This window comes from Mobula hypostoma, chromosome 27 (assembly GCF_963921235.1).
Source record: "Mobula hypostoma chromosome 27, sMobHyp1.1, whole genome shotgun sequence".
Classification (NCBI taxonomy): domain Eukaryota; kingdom Metazoa; phylum Chordata; class Chondrichthyes; order Myliobatiformes; family Myliobatidae; genus Mobula; species Mobula hypostoma.
This window is the reverse complement of record NC_086123.1, coordinates 19,282,375-19,306,898: the sequence shown is the minus strand read 5'-3', so window position 1 is coordinate 19,306,898 and position 24,524 is coordinate 19,282,375. Positions and strand designations below refer to the sequence as shown.

Genomic DNA, 24,524 nt, shown 5'->3' with positions numbered 1-24,524 from the left:
ATTGTTGCTCCCCAACTGACCTGGCACAGTTTGAGTGCTTTAGCAAGGAGGAGTGGGCAAATATTGCCCCATCATCCTGTGCAAAGCTAATAGAGACTTATCCAAAACGACTACTGGCTGTAATAGCTGTGAGAGGTGGTTCAATTAAGTACTGAGCAAAGGGGGATGAATACTTTTGAACGGCTAACATTTCAGTTTTTGGATTTGTTGTTTTTTTATGCTTTACAATTTTACCCATTTGCACAGTGAGGACTAGGAGTTTGTTCACCAGGATTAGTACTGAATGCTGAAATGAAGTCCAGAAACAGCACTCTGACATAAGCGTCCCTGTTTTCTAGTTGTGTCAGGGCCAGGTGCATGGCAGATGCTATGACATCTGTCGTCGAGCGGTTCTGTCGGTAAGCATATTGGTGAGTGTCTACTGTGGCAGGACTGAAGTTTTGATGTGTGCCATTACCAGCCATTCAAAATACTTCATAACGATTGGCATCAGTGCCATCGGACGGTAGACCTTTAGTTTGGAAAGTGTACCGTTCTTTGATACCGGGATGATGGTGATTGATTGGAAGCACGTGGAGACAGTAACCTGGATGAGTGAAGCGTTGATGATGCCCGTGGTTGGTGTGCAGCTCCCTGAGCACTTGGGGAAGTGAAAGTGCCACAATGTTTTCAGTTACTTCCGCGCAATAAATCAGCAATCAGAGATCAGTCTACTGTACACAGCAGGATGCAATTAAATTCCTTAGTCAGGAAGCTCAGACAGTAACCGTAATGAGCACAACGGCCAAAGGTTATAGTGCATTCTGAGGTAGTGCAGAAACAAAAGCCAATGTGGCAGGAATGGAATTAATGACGGAGATAGAATTGCGAGTCTGAGAATGTGACGGCACCATTGGGAAGAGGATGTGAAAGAGGTAGAGATACAAGAGAGGGCAGCTGTTGGAAACTAGAAGAATAAACAACCTGCTGGAAGAACTCGGCAGGTCAAGCAGCATCTGTGGGAGGAAAACAGCGGTCATTGTTTCAGGGCCCAAGTGATTTCTCTGTTTATTTCTTAATCACCGAGACATTAATCGGGAGGGAGGAGAGTGATGGTCTCTCTCTCTCTCTCCTCTCTCCCTTCTCTCTCTCTCTTTCTCTCCCTCTCTCTCTCTTTCTCTCCCTCTCTCTCTCTTTCTCTCCCTCTCTCTCTCTCTCCCCCCCTTCTCTCCCTTTCGCTCACTCCTTGCATTCGAGTGATCTCTCTCTCCCTCGATGCGGTTGGAGGATGGTGCAGGAGCAAGGTTTAATTGACACTGTTTGTAGATTTGGACTCTAATTCATGTTTCTGGTTTGTTCAAGTTCTGGTCACTCCTTTTGGATGATATCTGAATCGGGGCAGCCTGCAGATAATGAGCTCTGAGCTCAAATGAAATATGCTTTTTGATTTTGTGTTTTATATTCTGTGTGTTTCACTCGTTTTTTTTTGTCACTGGGTGGTTTTTTTTGCGTTGGGTTTGATATTTTTCTTTGAATGGGTTGGTTCAATGGTTCTTTGTTTCATGTCTATACAGTATCCAGGGAATATAAATTTCAGGGTTGTGTGCTTCATACATACTTAGATAATAAATATACTTTGAATCTACAAATCTTTGGAGGAGGTGCCACATTTGGAGGTTGCCTCCAGTGTGATAAGTCATTTTTAATGATTAGGATATGCTGTGAGTGAGGTGTAAAAGTTACTGGTAACTATTTTTGAGTCAGTTAGTGTTTCGCATTATATCTACTTTAAATATTGAAATTCTTATCTGGTATCTACACCATATATTGAAACTTTCATTTTGGTTATTGGAATCATTGATGCGAGTTCTTGTGCTCCATCTGGTAACTGTTACATGTTGCAATACAGCTATATGCTGCAGATTTTTATATTGAACAAGATGTATATGTTAATGTTGAATGAGCAAAATAATTTGCAATAATTGCCTGTCACACCGTTAGGTCGCCAGTTTGTAGTAGTCTAATTCTTTATGTACATTATAGACAAAAGCTTTAATGTTGTCATTGTTAGAGAAGTATAAGCATTAACTTTGTTTCACTTTCCACAAATACTGCTCAGTAGTTCCAGCATTTTCTTAACATTTCAGGTCAAGTAAAGAAGTGAAGGAAGACAGGAGACCTGTCACAAATGAATAATTCAGGACTCAATATAATACAAAGGAATATCAAAAAACTCTGGAAATCTGAAGTAAAAACAGAAAATGCTGATAAACTATAAGCAGATCAAACAATGCCTATGGAGTGAATGTTTTGGCTGAAGACCATTCAAAGCAACTGGAAATGGGTTGTGGAGAAGATGGACAGGGAATGGATAGGATAAAGTAAACTCCAATAGGGCGGGGCTACAGTAACCATGTGATAAAATGTTGTTGAGGCTATCTGCCAACATATTGATAAGAGAAGTCAAAAGAGTGGAAACAATAAACAGATGATTGCTGTGAAATACAGATCAGGGAAAGATGCAGCAGATGAGGCAATATTACACAAAAGACCAGATTAACCCACATCAGAACCAGCCCATTCTGATATAAATAAGAGAAAGTGAGATACCTAAAATTCTCGAATTTGCTGTTTTATCTGGAAGTCTGCAATGTGACCAGACAGAACATATCACTACAGCCTCACCCTTCTGTAGATTTTCTCATTGCCACTGTAAACTAACTTGTTTGCTTGCTCTCCCAGTTGAAAAGAAAGGTCTTCGACCTGAGGAAGATTCACCATTTCTCTTTTCACAGATGCTGCCTAAACTACTGTGTGATTTTAGCACTTTCTGCTTTTATCTCATTGTCATACAGTGGGGCTGAATGTTGGTATGGTCGATGAAGTGGGGGTAGCCAGTATCTTGTCTCATGGGATGCAGAGACAAGGTGCAGGCTATGCCAAATAAATAACAAAGGCTTCCTTATATTGTCAGTTTGCCGCTTGATGCTCGTCGATTTCCTGGTTGTGCAGGAAGAACTGGTTGTCCTCTGAAAATTAAATGCCCTCCAATTGACCCTGCAAACTCTAAAAGCGTTTGTGCTGATTGTGAGAGCTCATGGCTCTTAATTTGTTTTAATTAAAATATTTTAAAATCGTAACTTTATTAAGATTTATATTTAGTTGATTTCTCAACACACGTTCCTCCTGAGCAAATCCAAATACTTCGATTGGTCTGCGCTTGACATTACCTGAACCACGCTGCGGATTGATTGCTTAAATAAACCTGCAAGCGTACAAAACATCCTTTGCATTTAATGATCACGAGCCTGCGGTCAGAGCAGTGCAACTACCAACCGCACAAACTTATAAAGTTTCAAAATAAGTTTTTTTCTCTCCCACCCCCCCACCTCCCCCGTATGAGACGGGGCTTCGGAAAGCTGATCTCGCGATAGGTGCTGCCTTTGTTCACGCGGCTCGCTCCTTCCTCAAGCGCTGACAAAGAGGGCAGTGCGCAGGCGCGTTGCGCTCTCGAGCGGGGAGAGGTTCGTTCGCTCGCTGCTTTGTGCCGGCGCCTCTTTGCAGTTCAGCATGTCGGGCAGGTCGGTGCGGGCCGAGACCAGGAGTAGGGCGAAGGATGACATCAAACGGGTCATGGCAGCTATCGAAAAAGTACGGAAATGGTAAGGGGGAAACAACCAAAAAAAACGGATTTAAAAGGCTGGCGTGTCCCTTGCTCTCTCCGTGTCGGCGGAGAAGGATGGGGGGGGGGGGGAGGGAGATGTGAGAGAATGGCTTGGGTTGGAGCGCAAGTCCGGTTGTAAAGGGGCATACTCTGTCCCGCGTCCCTCGTCCCTCGTCCCTCGTCCCGGCTTCGTGGCTTTCCAGGCGCCCCGGAACCGGACGGCGGCGCTCGCCGAGTTTTAAATTCCTTGGCGAAAGGGACTGTGAAGCCCCCACGGCGATGGAGAGCGGTGGAACCCAGAATCCATTTCGCTGCAGTCACATGAAGCCGCGCTCGCTGCTTTGTGTGCGGGTCGGTGCCGGCCGGCGGCGGGCGGGCGGTGGGCGGACGGCGTCCTTTGTACGGCTGCCGGGCCCCCCGAGCCGGCTCAACTCGACCGACGGCGCTCTCCTGTCCTCTTACTGCTCTATTATTATTATTATTGCTGTCAGGGTTTTTAAATTTAGCGCTTTGGAGCGCACTTCAGTGGCGGGCGAGGGCAGGAAAGTAGGAGGAAGTGTGGGGGATGGCAATTGCAGCCAGATCACAATCTTCCGAATGCAAAACCAAATATACTTTGCAATCTTAGGAATGACTGGAAAATCATATACTTATTAAATATCTTGGGTTCCCATGATCTGAAGAATACAAATAATTGCATTAATTGGGAAATATATTTTAATGGATTGAATAATCACGAATAAAAATGTTTTTCTTGTATGACTTTGTCCTGTGTATTCTTTTCTTTTAACTTTGAACAAAATTAGACATGACACAGACTTGATAAGTTTAATATTTAAAACCCCTTGCGGACTCTGAATGCAGATAATTCGTTGTAGTATTTTCAGTAACTTGTAAATAATAAACATAAATTCACGTGTTCCACTCACATTGCTAATCTTAATGTCCTGGAGTGACCTCTTACACAGATTATCCACTTCATTGTTCAGTTTGTCGGTCTCCTTTAATTTTGATAGGCATTTTGTACTTCAAAGTTAATTGCAGAAATGTTTGACAGTTTTAAGAGACAGATGCTTGTGTAATAAAGACTTCATTTGTTTATTCCTTTCACAACGTTATACTTAATGTATATTTTAGCTTTTTAAGTATTTCTGATATAGCTACTGTGGAATTTGCCTTTAGCAAACTCCCCACTTACAGTAGCATTATAGTACTTTTTAAAGGTAGTTTCATAAATATTGGGCAAAATTCTTGGGATAACTTCCATCTTTAAAACAGTTCTGTGGAAACTGTCTACCCAGAACTAGATTTCCTTCCTTGTTATGATTGAGACATCTTCTAAAGTGTAGCAATTGGGCTAAGGCTGACACAGCATAGAGTTCTATATTAAATATTCCCATAATCTAAATTGGTATGACATTTTAAAAAGCCTTAAGTTATCTTTTCAAATACCCCTCAAGATTTTATTGAAGGTATTGTTTTAATTGTTTAAAAGTAAACTCCATGTTGTCAGTGTACTTATGGAAGAAATGCATAATGCCAAGTATGATACTACTCAACATATTTCCATCATGCTTTTTTTAGTATTGGATACTGAATGGCCTTTGCCAATGGCAGTAGTTGTTCTTTTTATCCTCTCCCTGGGTGGACCAAACAGTTAATCCCTGTCTGAGATTAGACAGTACACAGACTAAATGTGATGTTTCAAGTCTGTGGTTCAGTGCCATTTTTGGCCAGTGGATTGATCCATTGTAGTATTTTCCTATTTAACTTGAAAAATTGTGCAACTTGAAATAGATTTTTAATACCAGCTGGGATTGTAGCTAACTTCAGTGCAAAATTGCAGTTTGTTGGAAAGTGGAAAGGACAATGTGTTGTTAGTTGGTAACATTTTTTTACAGCATCAGAAACAAACACCATGTTGGTTAAACTTTAGTAGGTGCATTGGTGTGGAGTGTCCATCTCTCTCGATTTGTTTGTAGTGTTCATTTTCTTGAAGTTAATGATTTATGAGCCTATAGCAATTGAGTTCCATAAAACTCACATTAGATATCTTTTTGTAAGGGAGTTTCTTGATTCTTTGATTTCAGTGAAGGCTAATATTGTAATTTGGACTTACAGTGTAGTATGTTTCCTGTTAAGATTTTTACTTTTCTATTACAAATGTTATAAAACTTAGTGATTATGTTGTGCTGACAATTTTCTGTCATGGGTAATGCAGTATCATGGTTTTGCATTTCCTTTACAGCTAAGGAACACCTATGTTGCAAACAATTACTGCAATTTGGTTGTACTTGAGTTAGAATACAATGCAAATTAATTTGCGTGCTTTTTGAAAATCAATAAAACCTGCAGTTTCTGGGTTAAATTATTCTTTCACTTCACTTCATCTCTGCACCTTCTAATGGTAGTGGAGATGAATTTTCAGAAGTCAAAGATTTTTCACATTTAAAAAAACACACAAGCTTGGCTTTTTAAATGTTACTGCATTAATTTAACTAGTATATTAACATCATATGAATTCCCTATTGGTCCTAAAGTGAGCTCCATTAAGTTATTATATGGATTGAATGCATTTAGGAACATTATACCCTGTTGTTCTCAAGTTTATTCAACCCTCTTTCTGACTGACTTCAGTAAGCTTATCACCCAAAATTAATATCATCTTAAAAGTCTCAATTCTGTTGGTTCATGCCACTATGGTGTAGTTTTCATTGTTTTTCTTTTTTTCATTCCTGGGACCTCAAACCTAGAAACTGTTTATCATTATTCTTATAAATATTTTTGGATTTTAAAACCTAGAGATGTCCTTTTTCCTCTACGTTGTATGGTTTAAAGTCTACTTTGGCCCCTCTATCCTATACTTTGTTAGCCTATCAGCAGTATAGGATTTAAAATGGCTTGAATATCAGCTGTAGTCTTGAGCAAATAGAATTATTTACAATTTTGAAATAATATCTTAAATACAAGAAATGTGAATAGTGGTATCCATATAAAGCATTGCATCTGCTCTGCTGTTCAGTAAGATCATAGCTAATCTAATCTTGGCTTCAACTCCACTTTTCTGCCATTTATCCATAACCTTTTTCTTCCAAGTAGTCCAAAAATATATCTCTTAGCCTTGAATCTAGTCAGAGATTTAGCCTCCATAGCTATATGTGCTAGAGAATTCTAAATAATTGCAAGCCCTTTGAGAGAATATATTCCTCCTTGGTCTTGAATGACTGATTCTACTTACTCTGAAACTATACCCCTTGGCACTATGATTAACCCACAAAGGAAAATATGATGGAGGAATGTTAATGTTCTTGAGATAAACATTAGGCAGAGCAAGCTCTGTTCTGTTTTCCTCCCTGGAGTATCTGCAACCTAGCGGTTCCTCTCATCTTGGTATTGTATTTGAGTCCAAGATACGGCTGCATTTCTACATAGTTACTAAGACTACCTCTTGCTATTTCCCTGTCTTCCTCCAGTTTTATGTTGGTGAAATCTTCATTCATATCTTTTTGACTTCTATCTTTAGTCGATTTCAAGGCATATCTAGGTTATATTCCTTCTGCCACCTGAGAATTGTCATTCAGAACCATTGCATGTGACCTTGCTTACTGAACAGCCTTTGTATATGTGCAAAGCCTTAAGGGAAGCAGGCATGAGCTTGTCTTTGAGTTCCTCCATAAGTTTACTTCCTCATTGTTTCAATGAGTCTATGCACCTCTTAATTTTTGGTCTGAACATGCTTTTCCATTGGCTGTTGTCAGTTTGTTCTAGCATATCAAAGTGCACAGGGTACACTTATGTAGTCTATTGCATCGAGTTTGTGAAATAAGTGATGAATTCCTCGAAGCTCTTTCTTAACTGATCAAGTTTACTAACCTAAACTGAGTGAAACCTTCCCTAGCATGGTTTCACTTTATGTGGTCACACTGCATTTGTGATTGATTATAGTGAACTATTCCGCATTTAATTGTAAATGAACTTTTCAGAACAGTATTAAATTCATTTCAGTTATTATTCCTAAACTATTTCTCGAGCTCAAACTGGCATTTTTAAGGATTGGGGAAAAACATCTAAATGTTGAGCTGATATTCCTAATTACAAGGCTAACTGGATACATAATTTGATTTTTTTCAGCTAAGAAATGGTTAATGTTCTTTGTTGTGTTGCGATCTTTTGTCAGAGCAGAGATGCATTAAGAATTTGGTTGTTGCTGGTTGGCACTTTTATGCTAGAAGGCAGCAGTACTGAATCTGAAAGCAGGATAAGTTGCTAGACATGAGTAGCAGAGTAGGAAAATGGCAAAATTAAGCAAGTAGATGTAACATTTTCAAAAATGTAAGTTTGTGTATTCTGGATCAGCATGGTATTTGCATTCTCTTTGGCCCAGAAAGTACCAATGTTTCCCATATTTCCCTGCGTTGTCATTATTTATACCTTCATGGGCTACATCAAGATGCTGGTTCAGGCAGCATCTCTGGAGGGAAATGGACAGTCGACATTTTGGCTTGAAACCATTTGTGGCTTCCCTGTTTGAAAAGTGCTTAGCTTAATTGACATGAAATCACTTGGAGTGAATTTGGGGTTTTTACAAATTAGTAAAAAGCAAATGGACAGGGATCTGAATCTCCCAAGGCTTTGTTAAATTGGTGCCAATTAATAGTAGAAGGGACTATAAGCTCTAATAATAATTTAAGCAACACACACAAACTGCTGGAGTAACTCAGCAGGCCAGGCAGCTTCTACGGAAAAGTGTAAACAGTCAATGTTCCGGGCCGAGACCCTTCATCGGGACTGTTATAATGAAGGGTCTCGGCTTGAAATGTCAACTGTTTACTCTTTTCCATTAGATGGTACCTGGCCTGCTGAGTTCTCCAGCATAGTATATGTATTGCTTTAGTTTACAGCACCTGCAGATTTTCTCTTGTTAATAATTTAATGCCTAACACTTGGCAGTAAGCTGCCTGTTGTTGCATGCACGGGTTCAAATCTTCTTTTTTAAGTATTGCTATATGTAGTATAGTATAACAGTATCCTCGAAGTTGTACTTGGAATGAATGTACTGGTTATTAGGAACATATGACAATAGTACTTTTTGTGTTTTGTGTTATCGAGGGTCTATCATGGTGCTGATACATTTAATGCCTTAAAGGCAGAATTAATTGTACATTTAAATCATATACAGTGGTTGAGTTTGAATTAATTAATTTTACTATTGGATTTTGAGGTCTAGTGTATTTATCTGGATTTTGCTTTTAAATGACATGCATAGATATATTGCTGCAAAAGCTTTAATTTCTGCAGCTTTATTTAGGACCTGCACGTAGATTTCAAGGTAAAGAGACAAGGTGCATTGACTAAAGTAATATGGGACAAGGGAATAGAAATAAAGGGCCCATGTACTATGGGATGTTTGAAAATGAAATTGCCATGACAAGTGATAATGAAACTAAATATGTGACAGAGTTTTAGTCGGAACTTGAGGACAATGGAAGGTTATCCAATATATCATTGAATATATTAAGAAACTAATGGGATGGCAAATTTACCTGTGTGGAAAGGTTGAGCAGAGTGCTTTACTCTTGCATAGAAGAATGAGGGTAATCTTATCGATGTACAGTTTTTTTAGTGGCTTGATTAGATAAACAGAAGAATAAGTCCTGATGAAGGGTCTTAGCGCAAAACGTCGACTATCTATTTCCTTCCTTAGATGCTGCCTGACCTGCTGAGTTCCTCCAGCATTTTGTGTTGTTCAAGATTCCCAGCATCTGCAGAATCTCTTGTCTGATTCCTTTGGTTGATGTCTAAACCAGGATTGGCCTAAAAAATTAGGGGACAGATTTGAGAAGACCCCCAGAGGTTAGTGGATCTTTGAAACTCTGTCCAAGGGGGCTGAAAGGCTTGGTCATTAATCTTATTGAATAGTCGTGCAGGTAAAACGGTCTGAATGCCCTATTTTTTTTGTGTTATATGGAGTAGAGAAAAATGTACTCATCTTTAAGTAAAACAATGATCCAAAGATGAAAGTAAATGATGGATGTGTAGTTAGATGTTAAAAATAAAATGCAGAGAATATTTAGCAGATCAGGTGTCCTATGTCATTAAAGAGAAACAGTTAATGTTTCCAGTTATTGTCTCTTCCTCAGAACTGAGAAAATGCCATAATTATCTCACAAGGAGAGATCGTGAAAACTAAAAGAATGGAAACAAAGACTGTCCACAAGATGTCATTGCTTTTTGTACAGTCTGAGATGCAAGTTAATCATAACTAGTATGCCTTGAATTTAAAGAAAAATGAAGGACGACAGTTGGAGAAAGATAAAATACTGGAACTGAGATGCAAGGCATAGCTGTTGCAGAAGATCTTCTGCCAAAGGGAGTGCTTGTAATATTTGGTGGATTGGCTAACATCTCTGTAGAGTCAAACTTAGCATTTATAGGTGAATCACCTTGAATTAGAACTGGCCATTGCTGCCAAGCAGTTCTGTTCGCTTTCTTTTTGACCTCATTCCTAGTTGAGCGGTATTTCCAATTGCAGCTGCTACAGTAAAAGGAAAGTAGTAAGATAGTCACGGGCAATTGACTTCTAAATGTAAAAGTTTTTATTTTAGAAGTGATTTAAACCAGTTTTACCTTGGACAGTCTGGAGTGCTTTGGAGATGTTCAGACATTTGACATGTAATTATAGTCACTTTTTTCAAACCAGACGATGACAGGGTTCATCAAATGTCAGTGAGACTGCCAACCTCATTTGGATTGGTTTTATCTGTTATTAATGGATTGGATAAGGACCACATTGCTGATGTACCTTAATTTAAAGTCTAATATAAAATTTTCTGGATTCTTTCATTGTTTTGATTCTGTTAATCTTTCTTGAAGTTTAAAGCATCTGTTGCATTAGCAGTTCTGTATATATTATCAAAACCATTTTCATTTTTAAAGGCAACTTGGATTGAATAGCTGCAATTCTTTATAATTTTGTAAAATCAGCACAAAAGTGAAAATGTTTCCTATTTGTATTTTCAATCTGTTAATTTCCTGAAACAGGGAGAAGAAGTGGGTGACTGTTGGGGACACATCACTACGGATCTACAAATGGGTACCCGTAACAGAACCCAAAGTTGACGATGTAAGTCCAAGACAAAGTTGACTTTGTCCAAGACAAAGGGATTGGAGAGTAGAGGAGCATTTAATTTTAAATAGTTAATATAAATTGAATTGCCATGACAGCTTTGTATGTCCATTCACAAAGGTGCTGCTTTGTGTAACAGTAGTTGAAAATGTAATTCTGATAAGAGTTTTCATATATATGATGAGGAAGAATCCAGAAAATTTGAGAAAATGCATTTTCTCATTAAGATTTATGGAACTCCTGGGTGACTGAATGCTAGCATGTTATCATAATTTTCAGTATTCCCACCCCATGTGCTAAAACAAAACTGAGAATTTCGTGACTGTGGGAAGGTGAAGTTTTATAATGAAATCTGAAATGTTCAGAACATACTTCGAGCAAAATGTATGAATCTTAATACAAGACTGACATTACACGTGTTTGTTCCTGCCAGATCCCATTTAGAAATTTGGATACTTGCACTTGTACTGTGGGGTTCTTGAGGAAAGAATAATCGGTGAGATGTTCAGCAAAGAAGCGAGAGTATATTCAAAATTATTGTCTATAGTTTAATGAATATGATGTATCAATTAATTGATAAAGTCACATGCGTGGAAGTTGACTCAAAGGAAAGCTATCAAAGTGAAATTGGGATGGTGAGTTTGAGAGCCCAGCTATCGAATGAGTATGAGTAAAGAGAATTAAGTAAATTGTAGCTCAGGTTGCAAATTAATATGGGAGATTTGCAGGTTGTCACTTTTAGATTGAAAGACAGCATTCGATTAAATAATGATGGTTGAGTAATGGGAGCACTTTCTGGCTAATGAATGTTCTTATCTTCACCTTTTTCAGCACTTAGCACCAGTCATATTTGTGTTTCATAATGTTGATACAAAATCACTCAAAATTAGAGGAGATTTGTCAATAGCCAGTGCATTATAATCAAAGTTTAATTTAGAAATGTTATAAAATTGGATACAAAATTCAAAATATTTACTTTGGTCCAGAAAAACAAAAATAAAAAGAAGGGGAAAGATGACAAATGTGGGTCTGAAGTGACGACTCCAGAAAATAGCTCCTCACCAGGCATGATGGATATTCAAGGTACGTATATTTATGATTTTGGTAAATTTAAAATGATAAAAATGATGACTTGAGAAACAGAAGTAGCCGTTTGTCCTTTGTATTATTCTGCCACCCAATAAGCTTTTGACTAATCTTACTTCAGAGCCTTCCTGCAGCAGCACCATCTCCCTTGATTCTTTTAATATTCCCTAATTGCTTTCTGTACATGCATGATAACTTGCAGTGATTAATGCGAATGGACACCTGGAACTCTCACAACATCAACATCTTTCATATTTTCATCATTTTGAAATGTCCTGCATTTCCATTTTATGAATGCCTTCATGCTTTCCATATTGTTTCCATCTCCCTTGTGCTTGACTATTTACCTGGCCAATGTGCATCATCCTGAAATATTTCGCATCCTTGCAGCCCATTGAGTCACTATTGCTTATAGACACCCCATAGATATCATTGATATAAACTGTAAGCTGCATTGATTCTACAGTGTCTCCTAAACTTCCTGTTAACTCCTGCTTGAAGGGTCTCGGCCCAAAACATCGACTGTTCTCTTTTCCATAGATGCTGCTTGGCCTGCTGAGTTCCTCCAGCATTTTATGTGTGTGGCTTGGATTTCCAGCATCTGCAGATTTTCTCTTGTTTACCCCTAAAGTTGTTTGTTGGCTGGCCTTAAGGCTGATTTATACTTGTGCGTCAAATGTACGCTTTAGGTACGGCATAGCAGCGTACCCTATGCTGTACTGTATGCCAACCCTATGCCGTAGCCTACGCGCGCCTCTCCCAAAATGTAACTACGTGTTGCAGCGTCGCAGACTGCAACAACTGTGATTGGTCCGCTTGGTAGCGTCGCATTTCCTCATATGCTGCAATAGCTTGCTATTGGGCGACTGAAGGACAGGGAAGGAACTCTGGCTGCAATGCTTTCCATAAAGCTTTACAGACCTCCGAAATTATGGAGGACCCTGTGCTTGATGCCAGTTTGTACCTAGCTGCTACAGCCTGTTGACTTCCACCTGAAGCTAAAACTCAAATGGTAATTGCCAGTCTCTGAATATACTGTGCGTACACTGATGCAAAATAAATGGTTGGAGATGATGAACCAAATCGTCAAATCTACCTGCAGACATCCGAAAATATTTGAAATGCATTTCCTGGCCCATGTCTCTCAGTAGCCAGACAAGCACAGAAAATTCACCCTCCTTCAGTTTCAGTCGCCATTGTTTGAAGAAACCCCACCGCCAACTAGCGTTTTGGTGGTGAATTGCAGAGCACACCAACACACAAGTATAAGTGCTCACAATGGCGTAGCCCACTTGCGTTGGCTGTGGCGTAAGCTAGTACGCACAAGTATGAATCAGCCTTTAATCTGCACCAGCGTATTATCCAAATTTTAGTGACCTAATAATTCTTTATAACTTACTGAAGGACTTCTGAAAATTCAGATACTTCCATTGGTTTCCTTTTAATCCATTTTGCTGGTTATCATGTAAAAAAACCAGCATTGTCAAATGTGATTTCCCCGCCCCCCCCACCCCCCCCATTCATGTTGACTCTACCAAACATACTTATTTTCCAAATATCCTGATACCATTTCTTTAATAAGATGTTTCAAGTTTTCTGTCTGCTAATCTTGGACTATTGGATTTATACTTGCTTGTTTTCTCTGCCCCCTCATATAATGGGGTAATATTTATTGCCTTGTTATTTGAGAGAGCTGCTCTGTAATGGAATTTTGAATGATGACATGGGCAGCTGCTGCCTCTAAAATGTGGGATTTAGATCATCAGATCCAGAGATTTATTGACTTTCATTAATACACTTCGTACATTTTCTTTAAACTATTGTTAATTTCTCTGAAGGCCTTATTCTGGATTGTTGTCCTTTCTTATATTCAGTAGGTTTTATTATGAAGGAAGACACAATGTTTTAACTTGCTGCCATTTGCTTTGTTTTGACTTAAATATCTGGTTTCATAAAGGAAAAAATATCACTTCCAAACGCTATATATCATGCTTCTATTGCTCAAAGTAAATCACTGATACAGACATAGAAAACAGCTGGAAACATAGTGCTGTCCCTTGTTGATTCTTTAACAAACTGTAATAAAATGTCTCTTGTACTCAATTTGTCCTCTTCATTATTACTCACAACTTAGTTTGCCCATTCTACTTAAAGATCCTGCATATATGTTGTTTTGTACTTGTAACTTGTGACTCTAAGCCCTGCATTACTGTTTGGAGCCTAAAAATCTCCCAGGTTTTTCTGCCCATTGCTGTTTCACTCCATTGGATTATCCATTTTTTATTATTAGGGCCCCCCCCCATCATTTTTATTTTACTAACCTCTCTTGAATTATTCTGGAATATCCAACTATTTTATTGTAGCCACATCTTTTGTTTCCATATCATACACTTCTGTTTATGCCATTTAATTTCTTTTTTTAAAAATATTGTATGCTTTTAGATAATGAGCCTCATTTAGTTGCCTCTCTTATGCTACTCTGGTTGTAATTGGAGGTAAACTCTTGTATTTGTATTCTCTGTCTTTTCCTACATAATACAGATACAATTACCCATTTTCCCCACTTTGCACTACAATCCTTTAACTTTTTTCTATATCTCCTCTCATTAGAGCCCTACCAGTTAACTAGAGCCCTAGTTATTTGACTCATTGAGGCACTAGTCCTGGGTTCATTCAATTTAGTCCAACTTGGAGGAAAAGTCCCACTTTATCCAGTTCTTGTCTTAGAACACTATGATTTTCATAGTTTTCCTACTGATTTTCATCATGGTATGTTTTATTTAGCTAGCGTAGCCATTTTGTTAAGGTGTGTCATCAAACTGGTGATCTCATAGAATTTTTATTATTTCTGAAAATGATCAGAATTTTGATGTTTCAGGGAAATTAATTGAAACAGCAAGGAGCTATTTCTGAACATTTGTCTGTAATTTAAATGCTTAACAAATTTCATTGTGAGTTTTGCACTGAAGAAAATTGACGCTTCTGCCAATCTAATGCTTTCTCCTGTTAGGATAATATTGCTAATCATAAAGAAAGGTCTTCTGCAACCATCCAGTAAATCTTGACCTATAGAAATGATCTTGGTCTGTGAGAGCACTTATCATGTATGAAGCAGGCATCATAGAATGGGTAATAGCACAGGAACCTCACATTCAACTTTTTGTAATGTCTATATAAGAAAGTTTTTGTAGAAAATACAAGTCCATGATGTTGGAGGTGGTATATTGGGGGTAGATAGAAAACTCCCTGGTTAACAGAAAACTCTTGTTTGGCATTTTTCAGTTTGTAAATGAATTTGATGAAGGGATGAAAGGCATGCTTGCTGAATACGTGAAGTGGACATAATGATGTAACAGATTTCGACTGAGTGGGCAAAGATCTGGTAAATGAAGTGTGATGTAGGAAGTAGTGAAATTGTGCATTTTGGCAGAAGTAATAGAAGCATTTATGGAGACATCTGCCTCTTCTAATGCATGATTTGCAGGTGCAGAGAGGCTGAAATGCAGTTGCAGAAAGTAATTGGGAAAGCTCATATTTATTTCAAGGAAAATGGAATGCGGAAGCAGGATGGTTATTCTTAGAAAAAACATAAGGAGTGATTACATGTATCATAGTAAGTACATTATTGATCTTCAGGAAGCCATTCAGAGATTTACAAAAGTAATAATGCTGGAACATGTCGATGTTAAGAAAGGTGTGTTGGAAATTTTGAAATACATTAAGATAGAAAGGGTCCTGGGGCAGAACAGAATATATCTTGGGTTACTATGGGAAGTGAAGAAAGAGATTGCTGTTCCTTTGGCTGAGATGTTTGCGTCCTCACTGGCCACAGGGATAGTATCAGGAGATTGGAGGATGGCAAATGGCATTGCTTTGTTCAAGAAAGGTAATAGGGATAACCCTGGGTATAGACCAGTGTGTCTTGCATCACTAGTGGGAAAACTACTGGTGAGGATTCTTGGAGGCAGGATTTATGAGCATTTGAAGAAGCATAGTCTGATTAGGGATAGTCAGCATGGCTTTGTGAGGGACAGCTCATGCCTCCCTTGAGTTAATTATTTCAGGAAGTGACAGAACATATTGAAGGCACAGCAGTGGATGGGGTGTATATGATTTTTAGTGAAGCATTTGACAAGGTTCCCCATCAACATCAGACTACTTGGCTGCCTTAGGTTGCCATGGTAGCCTAGCGGTTAGTGCAACACTATTACATCTCGGGGTGTTCTGGAGTACATATGGTGGTTGAAGGATAATAACTGATCCTGAACCTGGTGGTGTGAGTCCTGAGGCTTCTGTACTACCTTCCTGATGGCAGCAGTGAGGAGAGAGCTTGATTGGGTTGTGGGGGTCCCTGATGATGGATGCTGCTTTCCTGCGACAATGCTTCCATGTAGATGTGCTCAAAGGTGGGGAGGGCCGTATCCACTACTTTCTGTAGGATTTTCTGTTCAAGGGGATTGGTATTTCATTACCAGGCTGTGATGCAGCCAGTCAATATACTCCACCACATATCTATAGAAGTTTGTCAAAGTTTTAGATGTCATGCCAAATCTTTGCAAACTCATAAGGAAAGGGAGGCACTGCTGTGCTTTTTTCTGAATTGCACTTGTGTGTGGGACCCAGGATAGATCCTCTGAAATGATCAAACTGCAGAATTTAAATTTGCTGACCCTCTCTACCTTTGATCTCCTGATGAGGACTGGCTCATGGTCTTCTGGTTTCTTCCTCATGAAGTCAATAATCAGCTCCTTGGTCTTGTTGACATTGAGGAAGAGGTTGTTGTGGCACTACTCAGCCATATTTTCAATCTCCCTCCTATATGCTGATTCATCACCATCTGTAAGGAGTTGTAATTTCTCCCCATGAACTACGTGGGTTTCCTCCAGGTGCTCCGGTTTCCACCCACAGTACAAAGATTTACCTATTAGTAAGTTAATTGGCCATTGTAAATTGTCCTATGATTAGGCTAGTGTTAAATGCATGGGTTGCAACACGGTGAGGCTCCTTAGGCTGGTAGGGCCTGTTCTATGCTGTATCTCTAAATAAATTAAAAAACAGTCATCCTTTCCAGTGCAAGTACCCACATTAGATTTTTCACAGTTCAAAGTAATTTTATTAAGGTACATATTTGTCACCATATACAGCCCCGAGATTCATTTTCTTGCGGACAACCAGTGTACGAAAGACAACAAACTGTGCAAATACAGAGAAAAAGTAGTAATAAGAATAAATGAGCAATAAATATTGAGAGCATAAGATGAAGAGTCCTTGAAAGTGAATCCATAGGATGTGGGAACAGTTCAGTGATGGGCGAGTGAAGTTATCCCTTCTGGTTCAAGAGCCTGATGGTCGAAGGGTAATAACTGTTCCTGAACCTGCCGGTGAGTTCTTAGCCTCCTGTACCAACTTCCTGATGGTAGCAGTGAGAAGCAAGCATTCCATCCACCAACTCATCTACCTCTACTTTAACTGGTAGTTATCTGCATTCTCCTCCTGGTTGAGCACTTACACTTACTGATGCCAAATAATCTTGAGTATTCTAATTTTGTCCTTTATTTCTTAAGTATGTTTAACCAGGAATTTGCATTCTGCAAATGTACTGGTCTGATTTTAAGTTTCTGGTCAAAGAAAAATCAAAGGGAAAAACAGCAGATGCTGGAAATCTGAAAGAAAACGTCAGGATGTTGGCTGGTCTGAAACATTAACTGTTTCTCTTTCCACAGAAGCTGCCTGACAAAATGAGTGTTTCCAGTATTTTTTTCTATAGTTTGCTAGTTTAGCAGTAAAAATAACTGCTGTTATCATATCCCTTGAGAGATTGCTGTAGGAAATTGTTAAACAAGATCCACATTGGATGTTACAAATTTAGATGATGTATCACACGTCTCTTGTCTTTCTTTCAATTTAATTAATTTGAGTATTCTATTTTTGTGGAGTTAGTCTCTCTACCAAAATTTCTCACAACTTTGACTTTTAACATTAAATAAAATGCATCGTTTGAATTCCCGTAGAGGTGGTCAAATAGGTGTTTTATTATCTCAATGTTATATTTAGCTTGGATCTGCAGGTTGTTAAGCTGCTAACTAGACTATTCCTGCCTGTAGGAACACTGCAGCATAGAATTCTGCTCAGTAGTATATGAAAAATTTGTACTGCATTTGACTGCTCATGATATACAAGGCATTACTAGCTTCTGCAGATTTTCCAGCTGTGGGCTTATTTTAGTTTTACTGTGTACCAGAGGTACTTTATAATAATGCCTTGTTTTACTCTTGCCCATACCCAAGTGCGCATGCGCCGGTCGTGCATGCAGCCTGGTACAGCCATTCCGATCTATTCTTACTTACTTCTTACTTTTTAATTTACGTTTTTTTTGTATTTTTTTTCTCATGGTAACACGTCGAAGCTGCACCCTCTCTAACATGCTGGTAGAGAGAGTTTTATTTGGGTTTTCTTTAGCGCTGGAAATGGTTACATCCCGACACGCGGGGCAGAAGCAAGGTCGCATTGTGTATTCCACGGACCAGCAAATACCGGCCGGCTTAGCGAACAGAGCGGCGGACACCCCCGCTGAAATCCGGAGGAAAACACACAGAGGATGCAGAGGGGGATTACAAAGCCGAGGAAAGAGGAGTTCAGTGGGTAATACCGTTCCGGCTGACCGGAAGTGCACTGAGAGCGGTAAGCGTAAAGGAGTTGGGTGCTTACTGATCTGGTTAACAACGGATGGTGCAATCCGGGGTATATTACGATCGAGGAACATGTTTGCAGACTGGATATTGAACTTTTTACTGTTGGATTTCGGCCACATTCCACTGTGATACAGCACTTGGCAGCATGGGAGGTCATTCCTGCCTGTGGCCATCGAACGTGCAGCTTCTCCCATGGAGGGTTAGACACCCTGAGCCAAATAGACTGGTGCTGGACTTATTTTCCATCTGGCATAGTTTGCATTTTGCTGTTTTATTGTTGGGGTTTTTTGTATTGCTATGTTTACGCTCTATTCTTGGTTGGTGCGGCTGCAACAAAACCAAATTTCCCTCGAGATAAATAAAGAATATCTATCTATCTGTCTATCAGTTGCAAAGACTATAATGGTATAGGGATAAAGATGCTTATCTGTGTTAATGTTAAGTCAATCATAGAAATATGTGGATAGGTGTGGGGAAAGGTCAGTTTTAGAAGTGTGTATCAATATCTAGTAACCTGAAAATACCAGATTATAGAGCATTAATATATAGGAAATAAATTGTTTTTCTGCAGTAACTATTTGCAACCCACATCTTTACAAAGCCTACCATGAATGATCTATGTCTTAGTGTCTTATAAATTTGTAAAGTGAAGCACGTTCACTTGTACTTCATGCAGCCAAAGAAACTATGTGTGAGCATACCAAGTACTCATCTCAATGTGCATGTATTTTTTGTCATCAAAACTTACACATTTGTTCCAGTGATTACACATCTAAAAAATGTGAAGCTGCTGTCCTTTGATAAATTATCAGAATTTCATACTATTTGAATGTGTCTGTTCAGACCGTTAGTGTTTCAGCAAAGTGATAAAGACTTAATCTTTTACAAGAACCATATTAGCCCAGCTTTTCTTTCCCTGCATTCTTTTTAGACTGTTAAAGGTAATTTTGGAACATGTCATTTGCAATAAGTGGATTCTGGTTATTTGGGCTATCAGTTAATCGGGTTAGCCACTTGTATTGGCCAACTCTTAGAGCAAAATCTAATAGAGAAAATGGGTGGGATTCCCTTTGTTTATTTGGGACACTATGCAGCTTAATTGGGACAGGGGACTGTTGCTGAATAATTTCTAACTAGTGGCTGATGTGTGCACTTGTGTGGCAGTCAGATTCTGCACCGTGCTTGTAGTGAACTTTTTAAATGGTGTTAGTTGCGTGTGCTTGTGTTCAAAAAGCTATAAATTTTGTCACGATGTCTGGTGAGAAATAAGCAGTAAGACAATTTAGAACAGTTTTGCTTACTGTGGTTTCAAGCATTCAGATGTGGAGATGTCAGAAATGGCCAGGGGTGAAAATGAAACAATTTCCCTACCTCAAGTTAGAAACTATGAAGAATCTGAAGGTATCGACAATTATCTTTAATGTTACAATGAAAGTGAAGATTAGGAGGATGTAACCATCAATAGCATCAAAAGGCAGTATATTATATATACTAAGTTATGTAAAATAGTTTATTTGAATTTTTTTTAATAATTAGATGAGAACAGTAATCAGAGTTCCATAGCAGATGCCTCTCCAATGAAGCAAGAGAACAGCAGCAACCCAAGTCCTGCACCAGAGCAGATCTTAGTAACTCAAGCAGATGGCTCTGACACCCGGACGGAGGAAATTCATCCCCCAGTCAAAGAACAACCCAGCTCTGATGGTAAGCATGCAGTATGATTGGTGAATGGGTCCAGACCTTAAGTAACAATCACATACATTTGAAATATTTCATCTACAGTGGAATAAGTGCTCATAATTACCTTGACTGAACCCATTGATGCCTGGGTGGAAAATCAAAATATGTTGATAATATAAACTTCTGTGTATGACATCTTGCTCATTCTTGTTTATAAGATAATGGATTGCATTGTTTTTTTTAATAAATTTATCTTGGAGTGGAAGGTTTACAAAATTACATTATGCCAAAAAAGTTATAGATTTGGGAAGTGATGATAAATTTAAGTTGAGTTGGGATTTTTGGAAAAAAATAAGTAAATGGTGTAATGTAAAGTGTAGTTAAATGACTGTTAATAAGATGAATTTGCACCAGATTTTTACAGTGCAGCTTGTCAAGACTGGCGGATAGTAAAGAGTTGCACGTTTTGGGTCCATGTAAAATATTTGACACAATACTTCAGAACCACTTAGTTGCATGATTCTAGTATTGTTCTGTTTAAACAACATGGAGGAGCATTTGATAAAATCATCCATCCAAAATATTTGACTAGATCATTGTTACTACATTGTTTGACATCTATAACATGTATAGCACCCTTCAACTTTGGTATGGATTTTATATATGAATTAGACAATAACAGTAATCAGGCATTTTTATACTGATTTATCCTTCAATTTTTTTCCCCTTCTTTTGAAATGACTGACAATTGCTGTTTATTTGCATGTGAACTCCTTAGTTCTCCACTTCCTTTGTGTAGCGAAGTGACCATGTTGTGGAAATGTGGGTAATGATTAAACCCTGGACATTGCCACCGGGCTCACCTGTTAGTCATATGCATTTTCACCCACTGGATTCACAAGCAGGAACACTCATTTGCATTCTGGTTTTCTAACGTGCTGAATCTAATTGCAGCAATGTTGCTGCTCAGTGAAAATGTTAATTTAAATCCAATGGGCATTGAACCTGGAATTTTGGCTTATTGGAGCATTAAAAGTTTTTGAGAATATTCTTTTGACTTTAAATCGAGTACCAAAACTAGATGTGGGATAATTAGTTCCCATGAGAAATTGCCAGTTAGTGAATTTGGGAACTGTTTGGGTTATTCATATTCAGTAATGTGTACTTGGACAATTAATTATTTACACAGCAGGTGTTGGGACACATGCTTGTGTGTCTGCTGTGTTGCTGATATGTGGTGTTCCAGTGGAAGATAAACAGTTGTAAAACAAGTTTATTAAACTGTAGTCTAGATGGTCAAATTGAAATGGTGTTTAACTAGAAGCAAGTAATATGCATATGTAAAAGTTAAGATCAAAGGAGTGAGTAAAGAAAACCTTTCCTCTGTTTATCTTCAGAAGCCTTTGTTATTACTGCTGCTGGAGATCTTTTTATGTCCCTTTTGTACAGTTCATTTCCTGTCTTGCCAGTGGAGTGATCTCTAGAAGGCGATCAGGATGGATTTTGAATTGATAATACACAAAAGGAACCCAAGTGACCTGTTCTCTAGGGAGGTCAGCAGTCTACTCTCTAATTGGCAGTAATGGAGTTTGCAAAGTGACCTCTCTGGGAAAAGTCCAAACCTCAGTCTCACTATCACGTGGCCTTGCAGGTGATCATTCTTCTTTTCAACTATTCAGCCTTGCATTAAACTATTATGCTGCTCTCCTGACTTTTATTTCTTTTAATCCCATTACTGAGGCTCAAACGAAAACTAACCTGCCTCTAGTGTCATTAATTGCCACATAATTTGGTGTATATATATTTGTCCCTCTCAGTACTATACCTCTAATAGGCAGAGTGCAAGGGGATAAAAAGGGCATTTATTCCGATGGTTAGACTTGTAATGCTATCACAACCTTATGAGCGACATAAAATGTACTTGAGAATTGACTTAACTCATCAGTTTCTAACTAGTCTGTGTAGACACTTTGTAGTTTCCAGGGTTACTCTGTTAACTTTGCTTTTTCAGAGTGTGTGCAGTGGGATGAAAGATATTGTCTTCCAGATGAATTTCTTTTATTTGAAACACTCAGATGGCTATTTAATGCAAATCGGTGGAAACATTTAGACCCAGAACTGCCATTTACTGCTTTAGCATGTTACTTAAAAATAAATGTAAAGTCTTGTCTGCTCATGGGTTATGACTAGCTTGCCTTCGTAGGCTCTTGGTAATAGTTTTTGCCCTGAGGTAGATCACTTGAATGGAGGTTGGGGAGGGGTGGGAAGCAGAATTTGCACACCTTTCAGTGGATGGCATTCTCATTTTATTTAAATTAAATTTTGATTTGAATTCTTTAAGCCATGACCAACAGAAACTTGTGTATTAATTTAAACTAGATAGGTGAACATAACTTTCTCCTGTAATTGTTTTAATTTGAAATCTCCTTTTCTATGCCTTCCTGCCTCCAAGCTGTCCTTCATCTGGGAGGACGGGACCGTCTGGGTAGCAGACTTCTTCAGAGGCACCATGGAAGCTCCTCCATGTCTACCAATAAGAGGTGTGCTTTGTGGGATGGGATAGGTTTCTATGTATGTACGTGTACATGTATGTGTACTTGTGTGTTTCTTTCTTTACCACAAAGGCTATCTAACTGCAAAGCTGAGAATTGGAAAAACTCAACTTTAGCAGTATTGAATGATTGGTATGTTATTTTAAACTCATTTCCTTTGTTTAACCCACATGAAAGTGTCAAGCCACCTTTTGGGATTAGCTTTGAAAGTTTTTTAAAATGGTCCTTAATTTTTTGGGATTATGGAAGTAAACACTCTAATTTTAATTTTGGTACCTTTCCAAAAGTCCAGCAGTGTGATCTTGTTTGGTGTTGCCCTAGCTACTTCAATATTTTACCGTTTTGTCAATTAAAATGAAGCCAGCAATCTGAGTTCTTTGATTTGCCATACTTGAGAATGTTGATTAGAGTTGAATAATTTACTTTCCGTCAATCTTCTCTCCTTTCTGCCTCTTAAGGAAGCATTCCTGTGTTGTTGTACAGTCAGTAATGTCAAGTGTCCAAATGTTCATTATTCAAATGTGAACTTGGTCTGTGTGAGCAAACAATAGAGTAGCGTTGTAGGGTTTGCCTTTCCTAAGACGTGGAAGCCAGGAGGAGCTTTCCTCACACTTGGGGTTGCTAATGCAAAATGTACAGTTGCAAGAAAAAGTTGTGAACACTTTGCAATAACCTGGTTTTCTACATTGATTCTTCAAAATGTGGTCTGATCTTCATCTGAGTCACAATAAGACAAACACAAGCTGCCTAAACTAGTAACACAAACTATTGTACTTTTCATGACTTTATTGAACATATTTTTAATTGTTCACAATCCAGGCTGGAGAAAGTATGTGAACCCTTGTATTTAATTGGGAACATCTCCTTTAGCAGCAATAACCTCTACCAAAAGTTTCCTTTAGCTGCTGATCAGACTTGCACAATGGCAAGGAGGAATTTTAGACCATTCCTCCATAGAAAACTGTTTCAATTCATCGATATTTCTGGGATACCTTGCATGAATGGCCCTCCAGGTCATGTCACAGCATCTCAATTGGGATTAAGATCTGAACTCTGACTTAGCCATTCCAAAACACATTTTCTTCTTTTTAAACCATTCTGTTGTTGATTTACTCTTGTGTTTTGGATCTTTGTCTTGTTGCATCATCCAACTGTTAGCTTCAGGTGACAAACCGCTGCTCTGACATTCTCCTGTAAAACGCCTTGATACAATTTTGAATTCATTGTTTCCTCTTCGATTATAAGCTGTCCAGGCTCTGAGGCAGCAATGCAACCCCAAACCATGATGTACCTTCCACCATGCTTGGGATGACATTTTGGTGTTGGTGTACACTGCCCTTTTCCCTGCAAACATAGCAACATGCATTTCTGCCAAAAAATAAGTTCAACTTTTGTCTCATCTGTCCGCAGGACATTGTCCCAGAAGGGATGTGGAACATCCAGATGGTCTTTTACAAATTTGAGATTGCCACAATAATTTTTTTTGGAGAGCAGCGGTGTCCTCCATGGTGTACTTCCATGAACACCATTCTTATTCAGTGTTTTTGTTATAGTGGACACACGAACAGAGACTTCAGCAGGTTCTAGAGGTTTTTGATCTTTTTCCTGTTACCCTTGGGTTCCTTTTCACCTTCAGCATTGCAAGTTGTGCTCTTGGTGTGACCTTTGCAGTATGTCCACTCCTAGGGAGAGCAGCAACAGTACTGAATTTCCTCCATTAGTAGACAATTTCTCTTACTGTGGAC

General features: G+C 38.7%; 1 protein-coding gene across 4 annotated transcripts in view; it reads left to right on the top strand.

Annotated features, from left to right (window-relative positions):
• The first annotated feature begins 3,489 nt into the window (after positions 1–3,489).
• The window catches only part of bcl7a (BAF chromatin remodeling complex subunit BCL7A), a 35,627-nt gene continuing 14,592 nt past the window's right edge, over positions 3,490–24,524 (top strand). The window contains exons 1-6 of one of the 4 annotated variants that reach the window (XM_063034590.1): positions 3,528–3,641; positions 9,348–9,496; positions 10,685–10,766; positions 11,756–11,852; positions 18,315–18,536; positions 20,084–20,251. In XM_063034590.1, the coding sequence (XP_062890660.1) occupies positions 11,837–11,852; positions 18,315–18,536; positions 20,084–20,251 (406 nt within the window). In that variant the 5' untranslated portion in view covers positions 3,528–3,641; positions 9,348–9,496; positions 10,685–10,766; positions 11,756–11,836. Of the gene's footprint in view, positions 3,642–9,347; positions 9,497–10,684; positions 10,767–11,755; positions 11,853–18,314; positions 18,537–20,083; positions 20,252–24,524 lie in introns of all 4 variants that reach the window. The other 3 variants (XM_063034587.1, XM_063034588.1, XM_063034589.1) reach the window with 3 other exon arrangements.